Source organism: Zonotrichia leucophrys, chromosome 6 (assembly GCF_028769735.1).
Source record: "Zonotrichia leucophrys gambelii isolate GWCS_2022_RI chromosome 6, RI_Zleu_2.0, whole genome shotgun sequence".
Lineage (NCBI taxonomy): Eukaryota > Metazoa > Chordata > Aves > Passeriformes > Passerellidae > Zonotrichia > Zonotrichia leucophrys.
The window spans coordinates 8,330,174-8,355,287 of NC_088176.1; the positions used below are offsets into that span (position 1 = coordinate 8,330,174).

Here is a 25,114-nt window from a genome sequence, read left to right on the forward strand (position 1 = left end):
ATGTAATGCTCAATACTTCCATAAATCATCATTTATTTAAATCAAACAACTGTAAATTTGACTTATGAAAAAAATATATGTCTCACTATTTCACAGTATTTGTAAGAAAATAAACTTAACAATTTGCTAACTTGGTTTTCATTTTCTCAGAAGATTGCAAGGAGCATAGAGTACATTAACTGGGAAAAGGGTGAACAACTAATTCTTTATCAGTTTAAACAAATCATTAAACTTACTTTTTTTTTACCTATCTACCAACTAAAGGAAATATAAAAAGTAGAAATATAAAGATCACCAACAAAACTCTAAAACACAAAATCAAGACCGTACAGTAACTAAGAAGGCACTTCTGGTTTCTGATTCAAGTAGCCATTTCCAGTTTTGGCAACTAGAAGTTAAATCTAAACATACATTTGTCATTGGAAAATATAATTCTACCATTTTAACATTAAATTTTAATGTTTTAAAGCCTTGCCATTAACTTTTGAATCATGAAGCAGACATTTTTATTTCTGCAAGCAGAAGAAATGCAATACCACCATTTCAGGTTGTTCTCTCAGTCAATTGTCATTTGCAAGGCAAAATATCTTTACAAAGGCACTTTAATATGGTTCCATCTAAGTAAAATTTGCCAGTCTTTCACAAAGATTTTAATTTTGATTGTTCTATTTGTTACATTCCTATACTGTTCAGGTAATGATGTAAAAATATTGATTTTTTATACATTCATTTTATGCTAGAATGATGACTAAGTAAACTGACTTCTAGATTGAGCACAGAGCAACCATTAGCCTTCATGAATAATGTCCATTAAAAGGAAATGAATATATTAGACTAAGAAACACCCTTTTAAATACTACAAACTGTTATATTACTGGACATACCCATAATATGGTGGTCTTTGGAAATTTCCAAGGAGATTATGGTTCCATGAGCTAGCAGTAAACAAGAAGGAGTCATGAGATGTTTTTGGTTTTATTCTTAATTTACAACTGCTTTCTGGGAAAAAACATCTTCAGTAGCCATAAACCATGACAGCCACACTAAGAGAAATCAAGACACAATAATTAATGATAGCTGTCAGGCTGGCCCACAGCTTCTTTAAAATATTGCATATTCTCCATCCATCAGATACCCCATCTTACACAAAAATCTTGTGTTACCACATGTCTGTTATTAAAAACATGTTACTCCTGTCCACAACCACATGTCCACCCAAAACCACAGCCTGGCCTTCCACCAGGGGCTGCACTGAAGAGCCCAGTCAGAAGTAGAGCTCCTTGGTGAGCATGGAGACCACGCAGGGGATCTGCTTCTTCTCGCTGAAGCGCGGATCGTCCGACTGCGACTCGAAGTTGGTGGCCACCACGTAGTTGACCCGGGTGAGGATCTGCATGATCTCAAGCTGCTTCCCATGCTCGTTCAGCACAGAGCACAGAGACTGCACAAACCAGGAGCCTCTTCCAGGATTCCTCCAGGAGTAATAACCTGACAGGAAAGACGAGGAAGAAAATACAGGGAGTGATTTTTGCTGTTTTGTGTGAAAGATTGACAATGCACACACTGAAAGCTGAGCTCTTAATGGCTGTGTTACACATCCTACTTCATTAAAGCTCAGAATAATGTGTATTAACTCTCCAAACCTTACACTGCTTAAGTGACATTCTACATTTTGGCATTAGGGAATCTACAAGAAGTAAAATTACACAGGTTTCCTCTCTGAGATTAAGTATTGTGTGGTAACTATTCCTCTTCCTGCCATCATCACACATTCAGCACTCCAGGACATGGAAGTGCAAGATTCCCAGAACACAGGGAATCCTTCAGCCTTTGCCATCTGTAATCTCTCTTTTCCTCTGCACCCAGTGTAGAAGGGGTGGATACCCAATGTACACCGAGCCTTTGTGTTTTATCCATCAGTGCACAATGTACCATGAGGGGGTCCATCTCCAATCCAGCCAGTATGGATGGTGAGTTTTCAGGCTTCCACCCCCATCTTGACCTCCTTTTCCTTACCTGGCACTGTAGAATAAGCAAACAGAAAATCTGCTTCTACTGGGATTTTGTATCTTGGGTTGGCATCTGTCTCCAGGGTGTCATTGGCAGGTCCAGAGTCAGTTTGTATTCCTTCATCAAATTCAGAGCCTCTGCAGGCCTGAAAGCAGAGAATATAAATAGAATGTTTCCAGAAAGCAGAAACAAGGCGTTATAACAATTGGTATTCATCAAAGTTTTTTACTGGATTCAGTTCTAGGCAGTACTTTGAATGTATTAAAAGCAGAGATGCAATTCTGGGGGATATCTAATTGATCAGTGACAAAGTTACTAGCTTACCCTTTGAGAAATATACATCCTGTAAGGAGAGGGAGGCAAAGGTGTTGAGGCTGTGCCTCAATCTCAGCTGTCTGCCAACAAGTGCCATGTCAGCACTGATTTATTCTAACCCTGGTTAATTTTACCAGTCTAGAGTCATTCTCAGCACCCAATTATTACATAATGCTGTGTCCAGTGGGACTTTAGGACAATTTCTTGGCCGTGGACTCTGCAGGTGGAGACTCTACAGTGTGGACAATGTGGTCTAGTGCTTGACCACTCATTATGAGTGTATTGTGTTTTTAATATTATTCCCTTTATCTCTTTGATTCTTAATTTTCTCTTAATCATGGGTTTAGCTAAAGGGCACACTGGGACAATGGTCCTGGTGGGTAATTTTCAGCTCTTGATCAGTAGCTCTGACTGACAGCTCTTGCAAAAGAACAAGCCTGACTGGCTTATGTAAGAGGGCTGATTGCCTTTATTAAGATAATTTTAAAGTCTATAAAGCAACCATTTCAAAAGTGTAATTAGAAGAAACATCACTTCAGTAGTATGAAGAGTCTAAAACAGTTTTCACTTTGAGGATGAGGATTAATTGATGGAATAGCCTAGGGAAAACCACATCTGCTGCAATTCATGTATGTAAATAATACTATGTATAATGTAAAAAAGAGAATTCAGACCCATGATATGTCAGTTACTGCTGTTTGAAACAGTTGTCTTTAAAAGTTTAACTAATACAATTAATACATTACCTAATAATTGTATTAACTAGTACAATTAATTACATGCTAGTTTAAAAATGCAATATAAATCTTTGGGCTACTGAGGGAAAGAAAAGTGTTTCTTTAAGCAGTGATTTGTAGAGTCAGAGCCTTAATTCAAAGAGACCTGGACAGCATTACTACTATGGAAAATCAGGTACTGCCCTTAGCTTTGTCTGCAGAAAAGTGAGTTTATCTTTTCACTTTGAAGTTCATGTATTACCAAAAAAAAACATGTAGAAAATTACAATGAAAATATTATTTACACCTGTGAATCTCGTATATAAATTATCTTTTAAAAACAAACAATAATTTGACCCACAGACAACTTCTGTCAACACATTTTTTCACAAACCTCCAGCAACACAGTAAGTCAAGCTACAGGGTTTTTCTAGGGCAGACAACCTAGAGAGCATGTTTTCCCTGCTGCAGCAGTAGGACACTGCATTCACCTCAGGACTATTACCTGAATGAAAAACAGTTTGGGTTTGCCTATAAGGCTTTTGCACTTGTCTCCTCTGAACAGGGCAGTCAGACTCTTGATAGCCATGGGTCCATCTGTGCCATAGATGAGCCCTTCTTCCCCATGGCTCAGGAGGATGCAGGCAAAGCAGGCAGCATCACTGTGGTTCTCCTCAGCAGCTGCAAGGCAAACAACTCTGAGTCAAGAGGAAGCCACGTTTTAAACGGAAATTATATTTAGCAAACATATTTTTCTGAAGCTAAATATACACTGGGCTCCTACTGTCAGGCATGAGGAGAGGATCATCTTTTACAATGTGGTGAGTACCTTGAGTACATGGATGCATCCTTCACTTGACTCAGAGTTTAGCCCACTGGAATCAACAGGCTGCACCCCTTACCTAATATGAAGGCTCTTCAGCTAATACACAGGACAAGTGCTCCACAAGAACACCGTGCATTTCTGAATTGATGCTGGGGGATGAGGTGGGGAATTAAGCCCAGTCCATTCAGAAAACAAATCGTTCCATACAGAAAACTGTATGTGTGGGGCCTAAGCAATCTGCTCTCATTTAACCTGCTGTAAGCAGGGAGTAGATTCAGTGACTTCCAAAGGTCTGTTACCCCCTAAATTATTCTCCAATTCTAAATTTCTACCTTTCTTTAGTAATTTTTCCATATCATCACGGCTTCGGTCATGGTGTATATCAACCTCAAAGCCCAAGTTTTTAAAGCTCTTAGCAAGGTCTCCAGCATCTTTGTCAGTGCCATTGCGTGTGCCCATTCCTGCCAGGAAACAAAGAACATGGTTGACTGCACATTACACAACCCAAAGTGATTCACATGCTCAAAGGCAAATGTTTAAGTTTATCATTGATAAAATTAAACAATGTCTTGGTGACATGTTTTTAAAATAATCCTCTAGCAGCATGGAGAACAAATTGTGAGATGTTAAAAACAAGGCAATGTTCAGTGTTAACACGTCTTATCCTGAAAAATGCTGGCGTGCCCCCAGCACCTTGCAACACAGGAGCTCTAAGGAGGATCCAGCTCCTTTTGGTTATGCAGGCACAAAGCATCCCACAGAAAACCTGCTGAAAAGTGTCCCTATTATACCCAGTAAAAGGAACTGACACAGAATCTTTGGGGAAAACAACTTACTGTGTTTGCCAAGTGTACAGGAAAAATCCTACAAACCTGATTATAACACAAGTATTTGTCTACCTTGAAACCACATGTGGTCTGGAAAGCTGAATGCAGGAGTGTGAACCGAGCACACCTACAGATATTAGCTTTTGTAGCTCAGCTGCAGCTCAGGGAATTTATAACATGGGTTGCAGATGCCAAAGTTCAAATTTTAACAACATAGTTTTAAACTCTGGAACAAAGATTTAGTTTGAAGTTGGTACAGCAAGGAGACATGGTGTTTGAGACATATACTGAAAAGATGTTGAAAAGAGCCACTCTAACATTGGTGTTAGAGAACAGAAAAAGTTTTAGGAACAACTATTTATCAAAAAAAGATAAAAACATTCATTAAAATATCATGTCCTAAAAATGGAATACTTATTGATTAAAGTATAATTATAAAAATAAAAAAGTATAACAATTCTATGGTCTATAATCAAAGAAAGAACATTACCTGTTTTGTCTTCAAAATTTTTGTTGTTTATAATAATACATTTGCCAACTTTCTTGTAATCCATATTATACTGGAATGTGGGTGTAACAATTCGGTATTGATTACTGAGAGAGGGCTTTGGCTGCTCTTCTTCTCCATTCTTCTTTTTTCTAGTGAACCAAATGAAATTATTGTTAGTGACCAGTCACATGCATGGCCTATTTACTGTAATTCAAACCACTCGTGCAGCCCTGCCCAGTGTTTCTCCTTCTCCAATATTTGTTTTCTTCATTTACATTTTGGATTGAGGGATAAAGATCTCGTGATTTCCATGAAGTGATTATTGTGTGCAGATGGATCCTGATGAGGTGAAATAACTCTGGAGTGAACTGCAGCCAAGAGCAGGACACAGATCCTGACCCAGAGATAAAACCAATGGCCTGCATGAAGTGAGGCTGCCAGCAACCTTTTGCAAACTGCTTCTGGACATATTTTACTTTTACTGTAAGTCATTATTGTAAGGACAGACACATTTCCCTCAGTAGCCATTCCAGGAACATGAAGATATGCAGTTTACCCAACTGTGTGATTTGTTTACTTAATCACCATCATCCCTACATTTTGTGCAGATTAAGACTAAGAAGTAGGTAGTTTCTACTGAAAAAGGTTACAGATGTGAACAAGTCATGTGTTAATTTGGTCTGCCAAACAGCAGTCTGAATCTATGCAAAGACCCAAGCACATTTCAATGTAATCATTGATCCCTGAACATTGTCAAATAAAACCTAAGAAAAAACAAATCAAACCATTAAAATAATGATGTTAATGGGTTATATTAATAAATCTTTTCTGGTACTGATCTTTTTGCTGTGTACTGGAGCCTTACACTGGATTAGAAAGAGATGCCATGGGGTAGCACAGACATTACTCACAAATTTAATCTAAATAACGTATGAATACCAAATCAATTACAGCCAGCATGCACACCACAAGTATGAGGTGTAGTTGCTTTTACATGTGGACTTTGTGGTCCAAGCAGGGGGCTTCAGGTGTGGTTGAGATTTCCTCAAGCAAAACCGAAAGCAGTAAGAGCCTGTAAGGAGTCTGATTCAATCCCAGAATTATAAGCAAGCTTTGGAGCCCACTTAAAAACAATGCTCAGAAAGGGCAGAAGTTGTTATTGGCATCTCTCTTATTTGTTCCAGCATCCAGCTTCCAATAGTATCTAGTGCTGATGTCTGAGAGGAAAACAAACTACCTTCACAGCACAAAGAATTGTATAATAATGGTTATAACATTAAATTTTTCCTATAACCTCAATTAATTTAAGTACTTTCACTATTCTCATCCTGACATCTTCCTAAAGAAATACTAATTTATTTGCTTCAATAATAACCTGTAGACATGAGATTGCTATGAATTGATTAAATGTTGTTCAGGTAATCTATTTTCTTACCTGCCTGATTTAACAATGGTTTAGCTTTAAGTGTCCTCTTTTTTATTACTAAAGGACAAGACCAATTGGAATCTATAATAAACCTTCTTTAAATGATTCATCATGTATAAATGCTACTGCAATTCAATTTCAAAACAGCTTCTTATCTTTGAGTGCCGTCACATTCTATTATAAAGGGCCAAATTAAATAGCTGCACCTGGCAGGCTTCCATTATACTCTTTTCACATGTGACCATCTTAATATCATGTCCTCTTTTAGACTTCCCTTAGAGACTGAAAAACAAGATATTGAACCATATCTACTTGAGGATTATGTCTGGAAGTACAGGGTTTTTTTTTTCCTGATAAATTGCAAGTATGGATATTCTCCTTGCATATGCTTCTTGAGGGCTCTGGAAGCAATAATTAAATATGTTTTGCCTCCAGAAAAAGTCTTAACCAATTCTTAACCATTTCTTTTAAAGAATCAATCAGAACTCTATGATGCTGATATTACATTTGACTTTCAAAGAGATTTTGGATTCTTATTTTAACCTAAAATTGCCCCTCATTCTCCTTCACCAGACAGTTCTTTGTGAAAGACAGAAAAAGAAATTTCAGAACAACAATAAACCACTTATGTCCATGAAGAGACATTACCTCAGCCCACAGGCTCAGTTTCTACAGATTTATCTGGCTTCAGTGATTTCCTGAAAAAGTCATTCAAACAACAGTGGCTGTTATAGACAACAGGAGATTTTCAAGGGGATTGTGCACACATTTCTGTTTATGTCCAACCCATGAAGAGCTGTCAGCACTCAGGGATGGACACATTTGAGCAGTATCATGTTAGCATTGTTTGCTCTTCTAAAATGCTGGAAGTGACCTAATCCAGCCCAGAAATGAGGCAGCCACGTTACCCCACAAAAAGCCCCACTGAAAACAGCAGCAAGGGTTAAGTGGCACAGCAATGCAGCCACACAACTTCTCTGAAACCACCTCACTCCCAAGGCCAATAGTTTGCACTCATTCATGCAGAAACACTCGTGAGTTTAAGGGATGTAATTCCTGCTGCTGGAATTCTCAGGGGCAGCCAGCAGCTCTGCGCCAGTCAATGGCAAACACCACAGACAAGCCCTGGCAGCTCATTTCCCCATTCCCTTCCACAGGACACTGTGGTTTCACTCCAGTGATTCCTCCCAGGTTAATGAGACACCCAAAACCCCACAGCATGGGCACGCCCATCACTTCCTTACTGGCAGACAATAAAAAGTTCCAGAAATCTTCTGGCATCAGTCCCAAGTGAATAAATAAGGGAGCAAAGGCTGTGGGTTGCACTGAGCCTGGAGCTGCAGTCCAGACAAGATTCTGGTTCCTGTGCCAACCAAGCGCAATATGGGAACTGCCTGACTGGATTACACTGACAGCACAATGCCCAACTTTTCATGTTCAACATGCTAAATCAGACCTTGTAATGATAACTAATAAAGTTATGAATAAGTAATAATCAGGCCTCAAGGGAAATCTCCTGTCAGTGACAGGCAGACTTATGATTGAAGGCTTATATCTTTTTTCTGAACTTTGAACTGGACAGCAGCTAGTATAAATGTTTCCTGCTGCTTTTACTAAGCTTTCTAATTACTGTATTCTCCAAAAGGGTTTCCACTGATTAGTTATATGCTGTTATAAAATGTTTTAAACTATGTGCCCTCTGCTTGATTTGTTTCTGCTTCTCCGACATCTAGTGACTTTAATTTACCTCTTTTGGGATTCAAACTTGCCTGAACTAAACAGAAAGTTGAATTTCACGACTGTTTACTCATTCTTCAGGTCTTAATTACAGCTGAACCTTTATTCCTCACACCATTAGTAGTCACTGATCGTTCCATTATACAGAAATATTCTCCCCATTATTGCTGTCATGTATTTCATGTTTTCTCCCTTTGGTCAAAAGTTCAGAAAAAATGAAACTCCACTCTGGCACTCTCATATAGCTGCACATTTTCACCCTCACCATGTCTCAGCCTTGCCAACAGCATATTTGGGAATGTGATTTCAGCAAGTCTAGACTCAGTCAGTAGCAACCCTGAGAAAATCATTATTATCAACTTCTCACTTTTCAAACATAAAACTAAAGTTATCTATTCTATTTATAATTTTGTTACTGAACTTTTAAATAGTAGTAAAGTGTTTTAACAACAGGAGTGGCTAAAATTCTGCCAAAATCAATGGAGATACCTCCTTTGCACAAGCAGTGGACTTGATCATATAAAGGATTGGTACTAATCACAACAAACCTTCTTTTCTCTTATACTTGGAATAAATTATTGTTTCAATATGGTTCAAGATTTAAGGATAAAAATATCACCAGCAACATTTAACTATACCTGAAGATTATTTAGAAAAAATAAAGCAGTGTCTCTTAGCAGCTGTGATTTTCTCTCCTTTGACTTCCTTCATACTGGCACCTTCCTCAATTCCTGCTGCTACCATATAAAAGTGTGACATACCAACATTTAAGAATCCATGTACAGGACAAAGGCCAGGGAGAGTTGTTCAAAATAAGCTCTAAAAATGGTATTACAGAGAGATATCTAGGTTTTTAAAAAAAGCTATAGTCCCCTTCTCCCCCAGGAAAATTAGGGCCTTTTGCTGGTGTGCTGAAAAATGTAGGCAGATTAAAAAAACTCTACAATTCTACACTATTTAATTTAAGGGAGCTGACATTCAGAGTTGGGTGGAAAAGGCCACACTGATTCCATTCACTTCTATTTGAAGTAAACCCACAAAAGGAGAGAACTGTGTCTTACTTTGCTCTATCAGTTCAGTAAACTTTGACTTTCCTTGAAAAGGAATATCTCAAAACATTGAGAGTTTTACTCTGGTTTCCTTCTTTTATACAATGTGCAATATAATTTTTGAATAACTGATAACATGTTTCCAATAAAAAGAAAATCTGCCCTTGAAAACATGGTGTCTTTGCAAAACACATCACTTCAGGACACCTTCTGGAGTCCAAATGCTTTTCTGGCATTGGTGAATATTTTTATTCTAGTTTCTGTCACACTCTCAGCTTTTCTGTTGAGTCTGGGCAGGTTCAAAGCAGTGGACAGTATAAACATTTTCTCCACTGACACCCACCAGAACTTTCATACCCTTAAGTGATGTGGGATGCAAGGTGTCTTAAGTTGCAACGCTCTTTAATCAATTACAAACCACTGATATGTTTCCCTTAGGACTTTTGACATTTGGGGACTCTCTACAGGCTTCATTTGAAGAAGTTTCCCATTAAGTTACAGTATTGTGGAATAAATGGGACAGTGCATTAGTTCTAAGGCCTCTAAAGAGACTTACAAATCCTATATTGCTGATTTATTTTCACGCAGTTTGTGTAGCTGTGTTGCCCTTTCTGCCTAAAAACTCCCACTCTCCTTCCATTGTTGCATGCACAATATGAATTATGTTTGTGACTACTGCTCATCACAAATGCTGTTTGCTCTCCTGGGGAAAAATCCTGGACTGGACTTATTTATTTAAAAAGACAGTGAAAGGATAGACAGAAAACAATGAAAATGCAAATACAATTGTGTTTGAATGCAGAAGGCATCACTAAGCTATGTGCAGTAAAACTGAGTGTGCTGGAGATCAATTTAGGTTTATTCATTAAAAAAAAACTGAACAGGAAACAGAATTTATAAATAAGCCAAAACAAGGTTCAATATTTTGTTCTATGTTTCTATCTTAGCCTCAATAATCAGTGGTCTGGTGTGGGCTCCATAATTCATACTTTTGATGCTTTCTGATGATCATGCATTAGGATCGCCTACAAAAACTTCTCTTCAAACTACCAGCTTTAACACTTTTCTTCAGCTTTAATACCTTTATCCAGTCTAATTTCACTGTATTTAATACATCTCTAATTACTGTACACTCTCCCTACTTTGAATTTTTTTTATTGAACCCTGTGGGCAATATCAAGCCAAAAACACTTGTTAAACCTGACTAGAGCTTTTTAGATCTTGAGTTCTCTAAGCCACACTCTTTGTTCTTTGTCAGCTCTGTTTTGGTAGTGTCACACAGATTTAGAACTGCATACAAATAACAGATTATCCTGCTGCCTTTTCCCATTAATATTGCATTAGGCTGGCAGAACAGCAAGATTTCTGGACAAGAACAGTGTGTCACTACTTGAATTATCTTTCATAAAAATGAATATTCCTTTACTGTTAAAAATCAGAAACATAAATTTTATGGGACAAAGACTAAACCACAAGGTCTAGACTAAATACTAAAACTGTATTACAGTGCATTTGAAAGTGCATACTCAGGCTTGCAAATTATGTGCCATGAGAGAAACTGAAAGAAAAAGCTGAAGAGCTGAAACAGAAGTTTCCTGAGGAAAAAGGGGCAATACTAAGTGAATAGCAGGAAGTTCAAGTAAGCATTGCATACTTTCAATTTCCCTATTAGCAAATGTTAGCAAAGGACTGCTGACTTTGATAGACGAGCACCAACAAAATCACCAGTCTTTAGAAGGTTATTTTAAAATATATGCCAGATAGATGTCAAAAGAAAACTGAAAAAAAATTTCTAATATTAAAGTCAGGATATTTTCCACACAATAGAAAGTCTTCCTTTAGCAGAGAGAAGAAAAGTGATCCTACAAAACTGCACATAGAAGTTCCCCAAAAAGGCATTTAAACATTATTTCACCTACATTGCTTACCATGGCACACAGATGTCCTACACAAAAGGCATGAAAACTGACAGCTGCAATTTAGAATAGCAAACATAAACACAATACCACACACAAAACACCAGTGTTCCTAGATTTCTGTTCCCTGTCAGGATCTCGTTTCATCTGTTAAAGAAATTCAAAATTTCAGTAAAACATGCTAAGCTGATAATACTGGAGTCCGAAGTTCATATTTATTCATGATATTTGAACTCTGTGCTACCCTTGCCTATTTATATATTGCTTTGCTGAAGTGTCTGAACTTTGGAAGTAATTTTTGGGAATGGTTGGAATGAAGGGAAATGGCCAGGGTGCCTCCTGGAACACCACAGCCCCCAACAAACCCACTCCACTTTCCTCCTGGGAGCAACAGGACTGCTCAGGCAATAAAATAATTATTGTAAATTCTATCAAGAACAGGCCCACAGGAATTAATCAGCCTTCAGCATCTTTTTGAACTGCCCATTAGTTCATGACCTCTTAAGGGCATCTTTGGAATCATTGTCAGCTGACTAGACAAAGCCAACAGAGGCAAAGCCTTTTCTTTGAATTAACCTGAAGTTAGGAACCAACTAGGACAGTGCCCCTTGTTCATCTGGAAACTCATGTCTCAGGCCCTTCAAATAATGGTAAACACAGTAATTTTGAACAGAAAATATTGCTGTAGCAATATCAAAAGAAAGGAGTTAGGTAAACAATGTGATTATTTCCTTGAACCTATCAAGATAATACTAGAGCTGGGAAGGACCTAAGCTATCATTAAAAAAATTCTTTCCAACACTGGACTGAGTTCATTCATCCAAAACAAATAATGTCATGCTAAAAAAGTACTTTTGTTCTTGATATGACACATGAAACAGTAGTGTAAGAGATTTCACAGAAAGTTTGCAAAATAAACCTCTTCAATTTACTTAAAGAAATCCTGGCATTTCCCTACATTTTTTAATACCACATCTGAGAGTACAACAGAGAATAAAATATATTTATTAAGACCACATGCTAGCTCTGCTTTGCCCATTTAACTTGATGAAAGGTATTAAACAAACCAAAACGAGTTGTGCTTCTGCTGTGGAATAACTTAGGGAAAGTAACTCTGTATTTCTTGGTCTCAGTTCTTCCATCACAAAATGAAGTCTAAACAAGGGTATTTCACAAAGCAATTGCAGATCATGTGGCTGTAGGGAGGGGGTGGGTAGTAAAAAATTAAAAAACCTGATGGATGCCCCATGTTCCAACCAGCTGAGCCAATCCCAGGGGCAACTCTGGAGCCACTGTGGTCCCTTCCAAACTGACACACCCTGGGATTCTGCCCAGTAAAGTGGAGAATAATCTTAAAATTCATATTTTGTCCATCTGTGCCATGTTTATGTCTAGACTGTTAGCTTAGTGACAGGTGCCTCCTGGAAAGAAAGGGCATTGAACAAACCATCCTTACTGTAAAGTCATTGTTTGCATTCTTATTGTAAACATCCACCATGGAGGTTTACAGTGGATCTCAGTCCAGAAGCAAATTCCTAACTTTGATTCTTACACATTAGTTTCCCTCAAGAGAGAACAATGCTAGTGCCTGCATGACTATTTAACATCAATTGAAACACTGGATACATTTTCAATATTTCATTATAAGACATTTTTCAGACCCTAAGCTACTCTTGTAGCTTTTTTGTCCCATTTTAGTTTCAGATCCATCTCCAATTAGGAGACAGAATCTTCTCCAAAAACCTGGAAAACTGAGAAACTCAGTCCAAAACAACTCACAGTATAATGCAAGAGTTGAGCTGTTTGAAAGAACAAGCCTCAGACTACAACTTCTGGCATACTTTGTAAATGTCTTTTGAAGTTCTGATAGTTAATCTAAACATGCCTTCCTGCCTTTTTAAGTATGTGTTAGTGATGGCCTTAACTAATTCAAATCAAAACCACAATTGCAATTTAATTTATTATAGACAAATGAAGCAGACCAAGTGCATTGGGACTAAGCCAGCTGCACTTTGGACAAGAAGTTTCAACAGACAAATACCTAATATTGTCCACATTTCACAGCAGTTGAAAAAAGACAAAAGCAAAATGAAAAGAAACAGGTAGCAGTGCCCTAGTTTTGTGCATTTAATATTTTAGGGTTCACTTACAATCCACATGACGATTTTGTGGTGTGATGCCTGCAAAACAGAGTTCTAAACTCTCAATCATCACTTTTGTAATTGAGATCCAGCTTCCCAATTAGCTACATGATATCTGCCACGCAGGCCTCACAATATTGTGGCAACATAACAGCCAAAAAACATTCAAAAGGTAAATTTTTACAAATAAAGAATTTTGCTTGCTGAAAGGCTTTCTGCACATTTCTAGAAAACCTGCACATCCATACCTTCCATGGGTGTTCTGGAAACTGAAATCTTGCATGATCATACCCTAGGCAGTACAATGTACATAGGCAACTGGCAATTATATGCAAAAAAAAAAAAAAAATAGATGAAAGGTCTTTTACCTTCCATAGGTACTAAGAGAAATTAACAGGTACATATGGATTGCTTGGAAAATGACTCAAAATAAAGCAAGCCCACCAAACACTAATGCTGAGAGAACACTCTGGCAAGGATTAGCAATTGCAAAATGCCAGTGGAGCTAGAATTAGCTAAACAGAACTGTTTTAGGCTATAAACTCATGATTTTTCCAAACAGGTGCCAGAGAAGGAAGGAGGCAAATAACATCCCACAGTACCTTGGCTCATCATCAAATGGTACTCCACACTGCATCTGCAAGCAGCTTCAGCCTGTGCTGGGGAGCAAGTCTGGTGCTGTGTGGCACTGCTAGGAGCCCACCATGCTGGGGTAGCATTGCAGAGAGAGCAGGATGCTCTGTGAGCTCGGGCCCCAGCGTTCGCCTGTGTCAGCGCTGGGTCACGCTGGACTGTTCTGCTCTGTGGGGCCATTCAAAGCCCCCGAGCCAGCACCCTGCCAGCTGAGCTCATGCAGCCACAGCCACCTTTGCTGACAGGCAGAAAACACCCTCCCATCACTCACTCTATCCCTGCTCCTGTGCAAGAGTGCAGGAAAAGAGATTTTGGGATGGAGGTGGGACAGCGGACTTCTCCTCTTTCTTCTGTCAAAACCTGATCCACCATTGCTGCAATATTCACACAATGAATATTTCCAGCAAAATAATGCAAATTAACATGCATAGTTTACAAAGCCTCTCTATATTTAACTAATACAACTACTTCCTACATATTTGTGGGAACCCAGAACATCCCTCTGGCTGTCCAGGATGGCCAAGAGCCCTGCTAGGGGGCTCAAAAGCCCTGGCATGGAGCCCAAAACACCTGTGGGTTTGATTATGACCTGTGGAGCAAATCACCAGCCTTATATGAAGATCAGCAAGCCACAACAGTCTAGATAGAACAACAGTGAAGTTATCACAGGGTGAAAAAGCCGATTTTGGGGTTTGTGGTATGGGGGTTAAGGAGGCAAGATGGAGGGATCTGGGCATGTCCAGCCTTTCTGCTTCCTCTTCTTGGCCTCCATCTTCTGCTGTGATGGTGGCACTTACAGATTGGTTTGGAGTGGAAGCTCACTGTCTAACATAGGTGATGGGTATTGGAAAGTAATTGTAAACATTGTACACGTAGTTTTTAGTATAAAGACATACCACCACCCTGGGGGCAGGCAGAGTGCCTGGAACTGTGCTGCTGGATGGACCTCAGCAGGGCAGGAGAAAGAATTTTATAGATAACAAACAATAAACAGTCTTGAGACCGGGAAATGAAGACCTCTGGCTCATTCTTCAAGCACCCGGGCTGGGAAAAGAGACTTTCAACAATCTCGGGGGGACCCAAAAGATCCCGAGACATATTTACCCTCAAACAGCTTTGGTTTATTATAAATTTGGCTTGAATTTGTTTGGATTGCTCTGAAAGCTTAAATGTCACCCTACAAAATAGCTGTCCTCCAAATTCTGTATGATACAGCCCAGAGTTTGTTGTAGTGAAGGAAATAAATTACTACTCTAATTACAAAACTTAATTAGGATACTTGACTGTGATTACTTCAGATACAGTTCCTGGATAACACAGTGTTTGCTGTACTTCACATTAAAAAGGCTCCAAGGAGACTGGAAACAAATATTGACTGTGAATCAATGAGTTCTTGTAATATAGACTAAATACTATTTCAAGATATTGGGCTTTTCCTATGAGGTAAATGCAGTAAGCACCCAAGGGAAAGTACAAGCACTGGCCACAGTTTCCACCCATTGTTAAATATTCCTGCAGTGTTCTCCAGAAGCTGAGTTCCAGATCTAACAAAAATTGCTTTAACAAAACAACAGCAAAACCTCCAAAACACAGACACACACACATACACACAAAAAAATCCCCCACCAAACTCCCCAAACAAACAAACAAACAAAACAAAACCAAAACAGACCAGAACAACCTCTGACTTAAAAAAGAGTAAAAATATTTCATAAAAATGAAATATCCCTGTTTTCTTTGTTACAATTTCTTAATTGTTTTTGTAGAAAGCTTTCCAAACTATAAATTATTTTTGAAATTTTATGTTTGGTGCTTTCAGGTGAACACAAAGAATTTGACATTTACCTTGTGCTAAGCAGAACAAGCAAACTCCAAACAAAGTTAAAATTATATTGTGACAGATTTTGGATCTGTGACAGTGACTTCCTTCGAGACATTAAGGAAACATGACGCTGAAACAGGAGGTCAGCTCAGACATCTGAGCTGCAGCCCAGAACATAACTTCAGATAATCATTCATCAGCTGTTATTTGCTTTAAAGTAGCTTGCTATTTTTAGTCTATCTAAGGATAAAAGAGATACTTTTCTTAGCAGTATTTATTTTGAAAGGCCTATTATATTCTGACACTGAAAAATGTGTAAGAGAATGGACAACTCTGGAGAACATAAGTATCTGCATCACTGTGAAGCTGTTCTCCATAAAAGTTCTACCTGAAAAGCAGCTTCTTTTACAAACCAATATAAAAATAAGCTGTTGGTAATGCCCATACAGGCACTTATGGGATGGACTTGATGATCCTTGGGTCCCTTCCAATTTAGAATGAATGTGATACTGTGAAAAGTGGATGCAAGATAGATCCCCAAAAGACAGAGGAACAACAGAAAAGCTAAGCTGAAACAAAGACAATTTTCTACACCTTTTCAACTCCAGACCTGAGGTTCAGCTGAGGATGAATCTCAAAAATGAATATTATCCTCTGAAGGACAAGGATATTTATGTTGAGAAATATGGCTGTACTGAGACCAAGGGTCATGCATTTAAAACAGACAACCTTTGGTAACATCTTTGCTTCCTCACTTTGATGTCCTACAACCCAAATAAACACTGTACACATGGAAAGAAAAGGTACATATCCATAAATCTTTTTCATCTAAATACTAATTTACAAACCTGGTAAATATCTTAACAATGTAACTATCACAACCACTGAACTATGGAAGGTGGCATTTCCAGGAAATTTCCAAATTACTCGAAAGTCTCAAACTTTAAAGTGGTGGGACTTGACAGAAATAAATATCTTACAGATATTTTGGATTTGCAATGTTAAACAGCTAAAATATTCTTGGTGACTACAAGCCCCACAAAACCTCTGAAATTTCTTAGTGGGGTTTTCTTACAATCCATATAATGTGTATGCATTGAGGGCACCACAGAATCACACACTTCCTTTTGTAATTAAGTATTTGTAAAGATTTTTTAATAGATATTTAAATTGTGTTTTCTGTTTCCAGATGAGAAGGGGAATATTGACAATAAAATAAGACAGTAGGGCTGGAGCAGATAAAAGTAACCAGATGACAAATGGTTCTATACAATTAAATTAGGATAAAACTGGTGCCTAGATACTACTCATAACAAAACTCTTCTGCACTGCTCCTTCACTGAAGCCCACAAGCACTCAGGATTTTTGACAGTGCAAATGTAAGTCTTGGGAATTTCTGGATGCAGCTTTTCAAAAAAACCGACTTTAATTAGGATTTAGAGAAATCTTAGCTCTACTTAACAAAGTGCAACTGCAATTTTATTCCATTTCATGTCACATTAGCTTTCCTGGATGCTAAAATGCATTTGCTGCCATCAATCTCCCTAATGGAGGTCCCCAATAAAACACAAAAGATACTAAATGAAGATATTAAATCATTCTGTGGAGAAGAGAAGCAAGACTATATTTAAAGCCTTGAAAGTGTCAAAGGAGCACACATAGTATAGTAAAAAAGCCCAAACTTGTATAGGAAAAACTCTATTAGTTAGCTAAAAAAAATAAAATACACATTTGAAATCCTTAGCTGAATCTTTCTTTAAACGTGTTTTAAACATTTTTGGTGCACAGCCTTGCCAGAATGTGCAAGGCTGTGCACCAAAAATGTGCCTGTGCACCATTTGCTTTGTGGAACAAAACTTTTTGCTCAGCGGCAGCACAGCCCATTTTTTGCTCTTTTTGCAGTACACAAAATTAATCCCCTCCTGCCATCTAGTGGCTAAATAAAAACCCGGCTGGCACATTTAATCCAAAATTTCTTCCAACTCTTTTCCCCACCGGACAGTTTTTCTCACCAACATTAGCTAAGTATTAGCACTTTTCCAAAGAGAAGAAATATGTAGAAGATAATTCCCCCGAATTGTTGAGATGTCAGAAGAATCTGACCATCCTGGTTTGTTCTGAGCCTCGTGGCCTCCTTGGCATCACAGACTTCTCAGAGAGACATAAACTGCAGTGAGTAAGATTTTAATTTACTTCTAGCTACTGCTGTGACAGGGCAGATCTCCAGTCACAGCCAGAGAGTGGCAAATTGGAGCTGTGAAGGTCCTGGAAACAGCTGGTCTGTCTGCACAGCTTTCAATTTGGCTTCTCAGTGCTCTGTTCTCTCAAATTAAAATTAATGTGCTCATGTAACACCACAAGTTCCTTGTTTTCCTATTGAACTTATGTTACGCAATAGTACATGAAATGCAGTGAAGAATTTCAATGAGAGAACTGCAAAACTGGTAAAAGACTGGGTGGATTTTATCCCTGATAAAATTGTAGTCACTCCAAAGCTTTCTGGACACCTTATTAAAGATATATTTCTTCATGTTGCCAAAATGAAGCTTTGGCAATCAGGACAGAGAGCCCCACTGGTCCAAGTACAAATACATCTAGCCTGGTCCCTGGTACTGACTAGGAATGAGTCTGAAGAAAGCAAACAAAAGAAATTGGATACAGAATATCCTCACAGAGAGACGACTTGGGACCGTCATCACCAAAGATGTTAACATCTGGAATTTTATTCCACACACATCTAATCTCTTCAGAATTTACCCAAAATCTTGACACGTGTGTATCCCCTGGCTACAGTGACATTCTGCACTATGTTAAAATTACATCTTAACACTTGTTTTAAGCCTACTGCATGACTTTTCATTGCATGTCCCCTAGATTCCCTGTGAGGCACAAAGACTGATCATTCTCTCTTCACTTTCTACTTTATCACAATCCCAGTTTAGATCAGATCCCATTTTCCTTTATCCTCTCACATTCCTCCCCTATCTTCTTCAGACCGAAGGCTTTTTGTTTCTGTAGGACAAACACCTTAATTGTCAAGCACTCATTCCTCTTTAAGAAATCACTACTTTCTTTAAAAAAACTCTGTTAGATATCTCAAAAGAATTTTTTTCTACAAAATCTAAGTTAAATTCTCTCAATTGCCTCATACTTAATCTGAGCAATTTTTTACTTCTAAAGAGAAGCGTTGCAAATTGCATCTTCAAGGAGTTCCCAAAAGATGAATGCTTCAAACTGATGGATAGCCAAATTATTTGAAAAATTTCTTGTGGGAAAAAAGTCATAGAAATGCTGATTATTGCCTTTTCTTTGGAAATTATTAACTTTGAGTCACATAATTTAATAGTAGTATTAGCATATCACCTCTTATAAAGAAGACCAAATCAAATATCAAAACACACATTTTATAAAGTTGAAAAGAAATCTTTGAAAAAATATTTGACAAGATTTAGAAACAAATGTTACATTTGTCTATTTGTTAAAATTAATAATACACATACACATCAAGAAACATATTTGAGGAATGATAAAATAAGACAGAGAAAGTAGTGATTTGCTTAACAGCACATCAAGAGTCTTCTAATACAAATGCATCTTCACTTCTCTCACAAATTTGTTACCCCTATTAAACTCACAGAGTAAGCAGCAAAAACAGAAGTATATTAGCCATGTACTCTCTGAATTACAATGTTCACTTTAATGCAAATTTCCAGTATTAAAAAAATCAAAACCTCTCTGTAAATGCATTAGACTTTGCATCAAATATCTCTTGCAAAATCTCACCAAATCCAACATGAAGTAACCATTTTCTGACATTCAACAGTATTTATAAACTTTGCATGTTCCTTTTTCATCTTTTGCATTTCCAATCATATTTATCCAGTGTTTTCATGAGTACGGACGAGCAGTAAATAGTTCTTGCTTCCCACTGGTTTAATGAAAGCAAGCTTATGCTTCAGTGAGACTACTATGCTTTAAAATGAAAGGCTTTTAATGTGTTCTGTAAGGGGTCACATCTCTAGACTTGGTGAGGCTTCTTTGTGCTACAGCCTAGATGGCACATCCAGGCTTTAAAGTAACTTAGACAGCCAGCAGGGGATTCCAGTGATGCTGGAGATTAGCTGAGCTGAGTGCAGTAAACCAGATAATTAATGGCATATTCAATTCCCAGCTCCACCAAAGGTCAATGTTTAAGATGTGGGGCTGTAATTGATGCTAAATGAACTTGGTGGTCTCTTAGCTGCCAAATAAAACTTATGGGAGATATTATAGGTTTGCCTATAGAGGATATTAGAAAGAAATACTTTAAGGTACAGACAGGATACATTAAATTCATACAACATAAACCATCTTTCCATCCAGGCCATCAATAACATTGTGAACATGGCAAACTGAACACCAAATCAAGCCTTTTTATGTTTCTTTGATTAAAAGGGTACCATGGCAGCTGATAAACAACAAAACCAGGAGTACAAGTAGGAACTTACTTTCCAAAAAGTGACAACCTGCTGCGTCTGTCTGGCCTTGCATCAACTACATCACAGCCATTTTCATCCTCTTCCTCTCCAGCAGGGAGATCACCACGCTGATCCTCTGACATCTACAAGAAAATACAGGAATGTAAGTGTCCCTCAGCGAGCACTGACATTTTAGAAATACTTCTGTGAACCAGATTGTTTATTGTCTGGTTTACAGAAGATACACGTGAGGGTTTTAATCAGTTTTGTTGTACAATACTTCCTGAAGAAAGAGTGGCTACGTATTTCTGGTCCTAAGTTGCTGTGGCATTGCACATGTTCAGTCATCTCTATTTTCTTGTGCCAGTTACCAAAAGGAACTCAACTAACATCCCTCTCGAAAATGCATATTAAAGCAAAATCAAAAATAATTCTATGGTGAAAGATCACAGAATATAGAACACAATCATAAAATAGAATATTCTGAGTTGTAAAGGATGCCCTGGGATCATCAAAGTCCAGCACCTGGTAATCCCAAGTACCCTGCCATGTGCCCCAATGAGCTGTCCCCATCACACAAGTAATTCCCAGATCGTTTCCCATGGTCTGGAAAGAAGCATGTTAGGATGAAAGCAAGGGCTCCAGTGTTTTCATTTGCATATACATAGTCAGATGCGTGTAAGTGAAAGACTCCTGTGTATTTCCTGTTGGTGGTTTTAATTTCATCGTTAAGCAATGGGGCAACCACAGCAGAAGGAGCAGCGCCAGTTCAGCAGAGGCACAGGGCACACGCAGGACCTCTGCTCAGGGTGGGATGGACTGAAACATCGGGTCTCTGCTTCCAGACTTTCATCAGAAAATCAGCACCGATTCCTGCCCCTTTCCCATAGTTAGGCAGATTAAATTCGCTTTTATCACCCATTTACTGGGAAGAGCACACGTTTACATCGAAAACCACCCCGGTACCAGCAGCAGCCCAGAGCCCACCAGTGGCTCCATGGCTGCACTACCCAGCCAGGGAGCGGGGCCCTGGCAGAGCTTGGGGAGCTCCCCCAGAACAAGAGCAGCTCCCAAATCCGGGTCCAGCCTCGGCTTTGGCAAACACACACACACACACACACACACACCCACCCACACATACACACACACACACACACACACACAGAGCAAGCGGAGCGTGCAGGCCGCGGTGCCGGGAGCGGTGCGGGGCCCGCCCGGGCAGCGAGGAGCGGGCACGGAGGGAGGAGAGCAGGGCAGGGGCCGGGCAGGAGGACCGGGGGGAGCAGGGGAAGGGCTGGGAATGGTCCAGGACTTGCCTTGGCGCTGGGTCCGGCCGAGCGGGAGCGAAAGCGAAACTTAAAGCAACACTTAAAACGAAAGAGGCCGGCGGTGCTCCGGGGCGGCGCCGGGGCGGGGCGGGCTCCCTCCCTGACCCTTGTCACCATCCCTGACCCTTCTCTCGTCCCCATCCCTGACCCTTGCTCCCTGTCCTGTCCCGTCCCCATCCCTGTCCCTGTTCCATCCCCATCCTGACCCTTTTCCCGTTCACATCCCTGACCCTTGTTCCCATCCCTGACCCTTTTCCCATCCCCATCCCTGACCCTTGTCCCCGTCTCCACCCCTGACCCTTTTCCCATCCCCATTTCTGACCCTTCTCCCATCCCCATCCCTGTCCCCATCCCTTTCCCCGTCCCTGTCCCCCCCTGGCCCCCGGGCCCTCCCCGCTCCCCAGGTAATGACGGCCCCATCACAGCAAAACCGAAATTATCACTTTTTAATAGCTGTGCTCCGGCACACCCCTGCCAAAGAAGAGTCGAAAGTTTCATGGTGACACGAGGTTGTCTAGATCTAAGGGAATTTTCCCCCTTATATAAACTTCAGTGGCATTTCCTTATCCTCCCAATTATTGTGCGTGTTGCATCTCTGCTAATTACGGTATCCCACTGTGCAGCCCTAGCATCAGGCCCAGCGGTCCAGTACACGGACTGAAGATTGGCACAGTCTTGCTAATTACTCCTGGATGCAGGCTCCAATCCTGCAAAATCATACACCTACCCAGCGGTGCTTGGTGTTTAACATTCACTACCTGAAGAGATTTACATCAAAGAGACATTTTTCAGTGTAACTGCCTCCTAATTGGCACAAAACACAGGCATGGTAACAAACAGGCTTTGGCTCCCCAACAGGTCAGTGCCTCCATGTGATGGAGGAGCTCTTGCCGTGTGCCTGCACGCTGCTGCTGGGACTGCTCCCTGCTCCCTGCTCCCTGGGATTGTGCCTGTGGCTCCTGGCTGGGTGTGTAGCCAAAGTTTTCTCCTGAAAATCAAACTAGCAGAATCCCATGGTTCCTCTCATGCCATCTGTTAGCTGCTTCTTTTCGAGGGGACAATGTCACTTCCGAATCCATAATGGATCACCATGGGCAGCAGGGACACTGGAAATGTACAGATCATTATGTAGAGATCAAATGTATAGACGAGAGGAGAGGAGAGGAGAGGAGAGGAGAGGAGAGGAGAGGAGAGGAGAGGAGAGGAGAGGAGAGGAGAGGAGAGGAGAGGAGAGGAGAGGAGAGGAGAGGAGAGGAGAGGAGAGGAGAGGAGAGGAGAGGAGAGGAGAGGAGAGGAGAGGAGAGGAGAGGAGAGGAGAGGAGAGGAGAGGAGAGGAGAGGAGAGGAGAGGAGAGACACTGTAATCACTAGCAGTGACTGCCAGTGGCACCTGAAATTCAGAACATCCAAATATGCTTTTCTGATTATATGTATGATTGTTGCCCAGGAAAACCAGAAAGTGTTTGCTTCTGTATCTTCATGAAGATGAAGATCTTCATCTTCTTTATCCATTGCCATCTGGTCACCACAGCAAAAGTGTCAGACCTAAAATGTCTTTTTTCTAAACATCATTGTATTGCTATCAAAAAAGTGGTCTGATAATGCTTGCCAAGTTTCAAGAGTTTACTATTAGAATGGGTTGTGGGGAATTTCTCAAACTCAAACTGTTTTCTTTCTATTTTCTTTTTATTTTCTATATTTCTATTTTCACGTTGGTTGCTGGCCTTCACAAAGAGAAAGTTTGATTCCTTAGTGTGCTGCAATACCTTTCTTAAATACATCTTAATTTTAATGCAGTACAAGGTGCTAGACTTCTTTTTCAGAAAATCGTTCTTGTTTTCAGTATAGAGTAAGGGGAAAATAAGAAATATAATAGAAATACAAGGAAGTATCTTACTTCAGGGCATGGAGTGATTGCCACCTAGGAAAGGATCAGAAAGGAAAAAAATTATAATTTAGAATATGGCACAGCTGGCTGTGTGCGCTATTGGGCAGGGGAAAGAGCCAGCAGTGTGATACCTGTAGCATCACCATTCATCTCCTTTGCCCTGGAGACTCAGCCTCCTCCTTAAAAACATTAATAATGGAGCTTTTGACTGGATGTTTACATTGGGGAAAATAAGTGTTTAACCAGTGCATGCAGCTGCAGGATGAAGATGGGGTGTGCCTTTTGGAGACTGGAAGGTGGATGGCAGGTACAAACAGAAGGCTTGAGGCTGCTGCACTGTACCTGTCTGGAATAACAACTGTGTCCTGTGTTCTTATAACAGCTGTGAATATTAGGATGGGCTTTTCTGAGACCTGGGAGGTTGGGGATGCTTTTAGGATGGAGGGTTTGAGTGACTCACAATGTATTCCCTTCCAAACAATGGTTGTTAGATTTTCCTGTGTTTTGCAAGGAAGGATGGATGGTTTTGGTATTCTGTGAGGAATATGGGGGTAGGGAAGAGTGATTGGGCACATTGCAACTTTATGGAATTCTGCAGAGTAATACACCTCAGCTTGATGGATGTGTTTTCTTGGGATCTCTTTATAATCAGGCAGAGAATAATCTACATGCCATATTTTGTGAGTTTTAAACCTGAGCCTTATTTGTGTTATGATACACAACAAATGGGCATATTTGGACACTGGTGGTGATGTGGGCTGTGCTCTACATGTTTTTCACACTTTTCTTCAAGCTTTTAGCTTAGATTGTAGCACATCCTGACCCATTCTTTCTCTGCTCTGTAACAGTGATATCTTCTTAGCCCCTTTGTTCTTTTTTTTTGATTTCTCTCTTACTTTATCTCACTCTGTTAGAAGCATTTGCAAAATCCCTGCACTCTCACGTTTTCCTGACACTGGCAACAAGGGAAAATTGCAAGCATAAACTTTTTAATCATGAAATATAAACAGTTGTTGGCTGGTTTTCAAAACAGCAAAAATGGAAAAAGCAACTGTATAAGTTTGGAAGGTTCTTTAGAAGTTTTTATTCAAGTCTTGTGAGATTTTGGTGTTGATAAATCTTTTCCAGTTCTCTTTCAATATTTTTCCAAGCTGGATTTCCTACCATCCTAAATTTGATTGGCATGGAGAGATTGTATGAGGCAAAAGGGCCTGAGCCCAGGTAAGTAATTTACCACATCATTCAGAGAAGGTGAACATAGACATGGCTGGTTGAGTGCTTGAAATTTTACAGGCAGCTTTTACCAGTGGATAAAACTCCCATTTTTTATAGTAAACCAGCACCTTTGGGATATTTTTGCATAGAGGGAAGATGGGGTTGTCATAATTTGTGATTTTTGGCTTCCTGTTCTTCATGTGGTTGGAAGGGCACAGCTTCAATTCAGGAGTGACAGAGGAGGTGACCATGACTTGAATGTCTCTTGAGAGGTTACTTAGTGTGACTAATATGTGCTTTTTTACAATCAGATTGAGGA

The 25,114-nt window shown here is 39.6% G+C and overlaps 1 protein-coding gene across 1 annotated transcript; it reads right to left on the minus strand.

The window, feature by feature from the left end:
- Nucleotides 1-8: 8 nt before the first annotated feature.
- CASP7 (caspase 7) lies at nucleotides 9-21,770 on the minus strand. The gene is made up of 7 exons (XM_064716650.1): nucleotides 21,682-21,770; nucleotides 20,396-20,508; nucleotides 5,185-5,333; nucleotides 4,200-4,328; nucleotides 3,547-3,722; nucleotides 2,017-2,155; nucleotides 9-1,488 (listed from the first exon to the last, which is right to left on the minus strand). The coding sequence occupies exons 2-7, from the start codon at nucleotides 20,506-20,508 to the stop codon at nucleotides 1,265-1,267; spliced, it is 930 nt and encodes a 309-aa protein (XP_064572720.1). The 5' UTR covers nucleotides 21,682-21,770; the 3' UTR covers nucleotides 9-1,264.
- Between the last annotated feature and the right edge of the window lie 3,344 nt (nucleotides 21,771-25,114).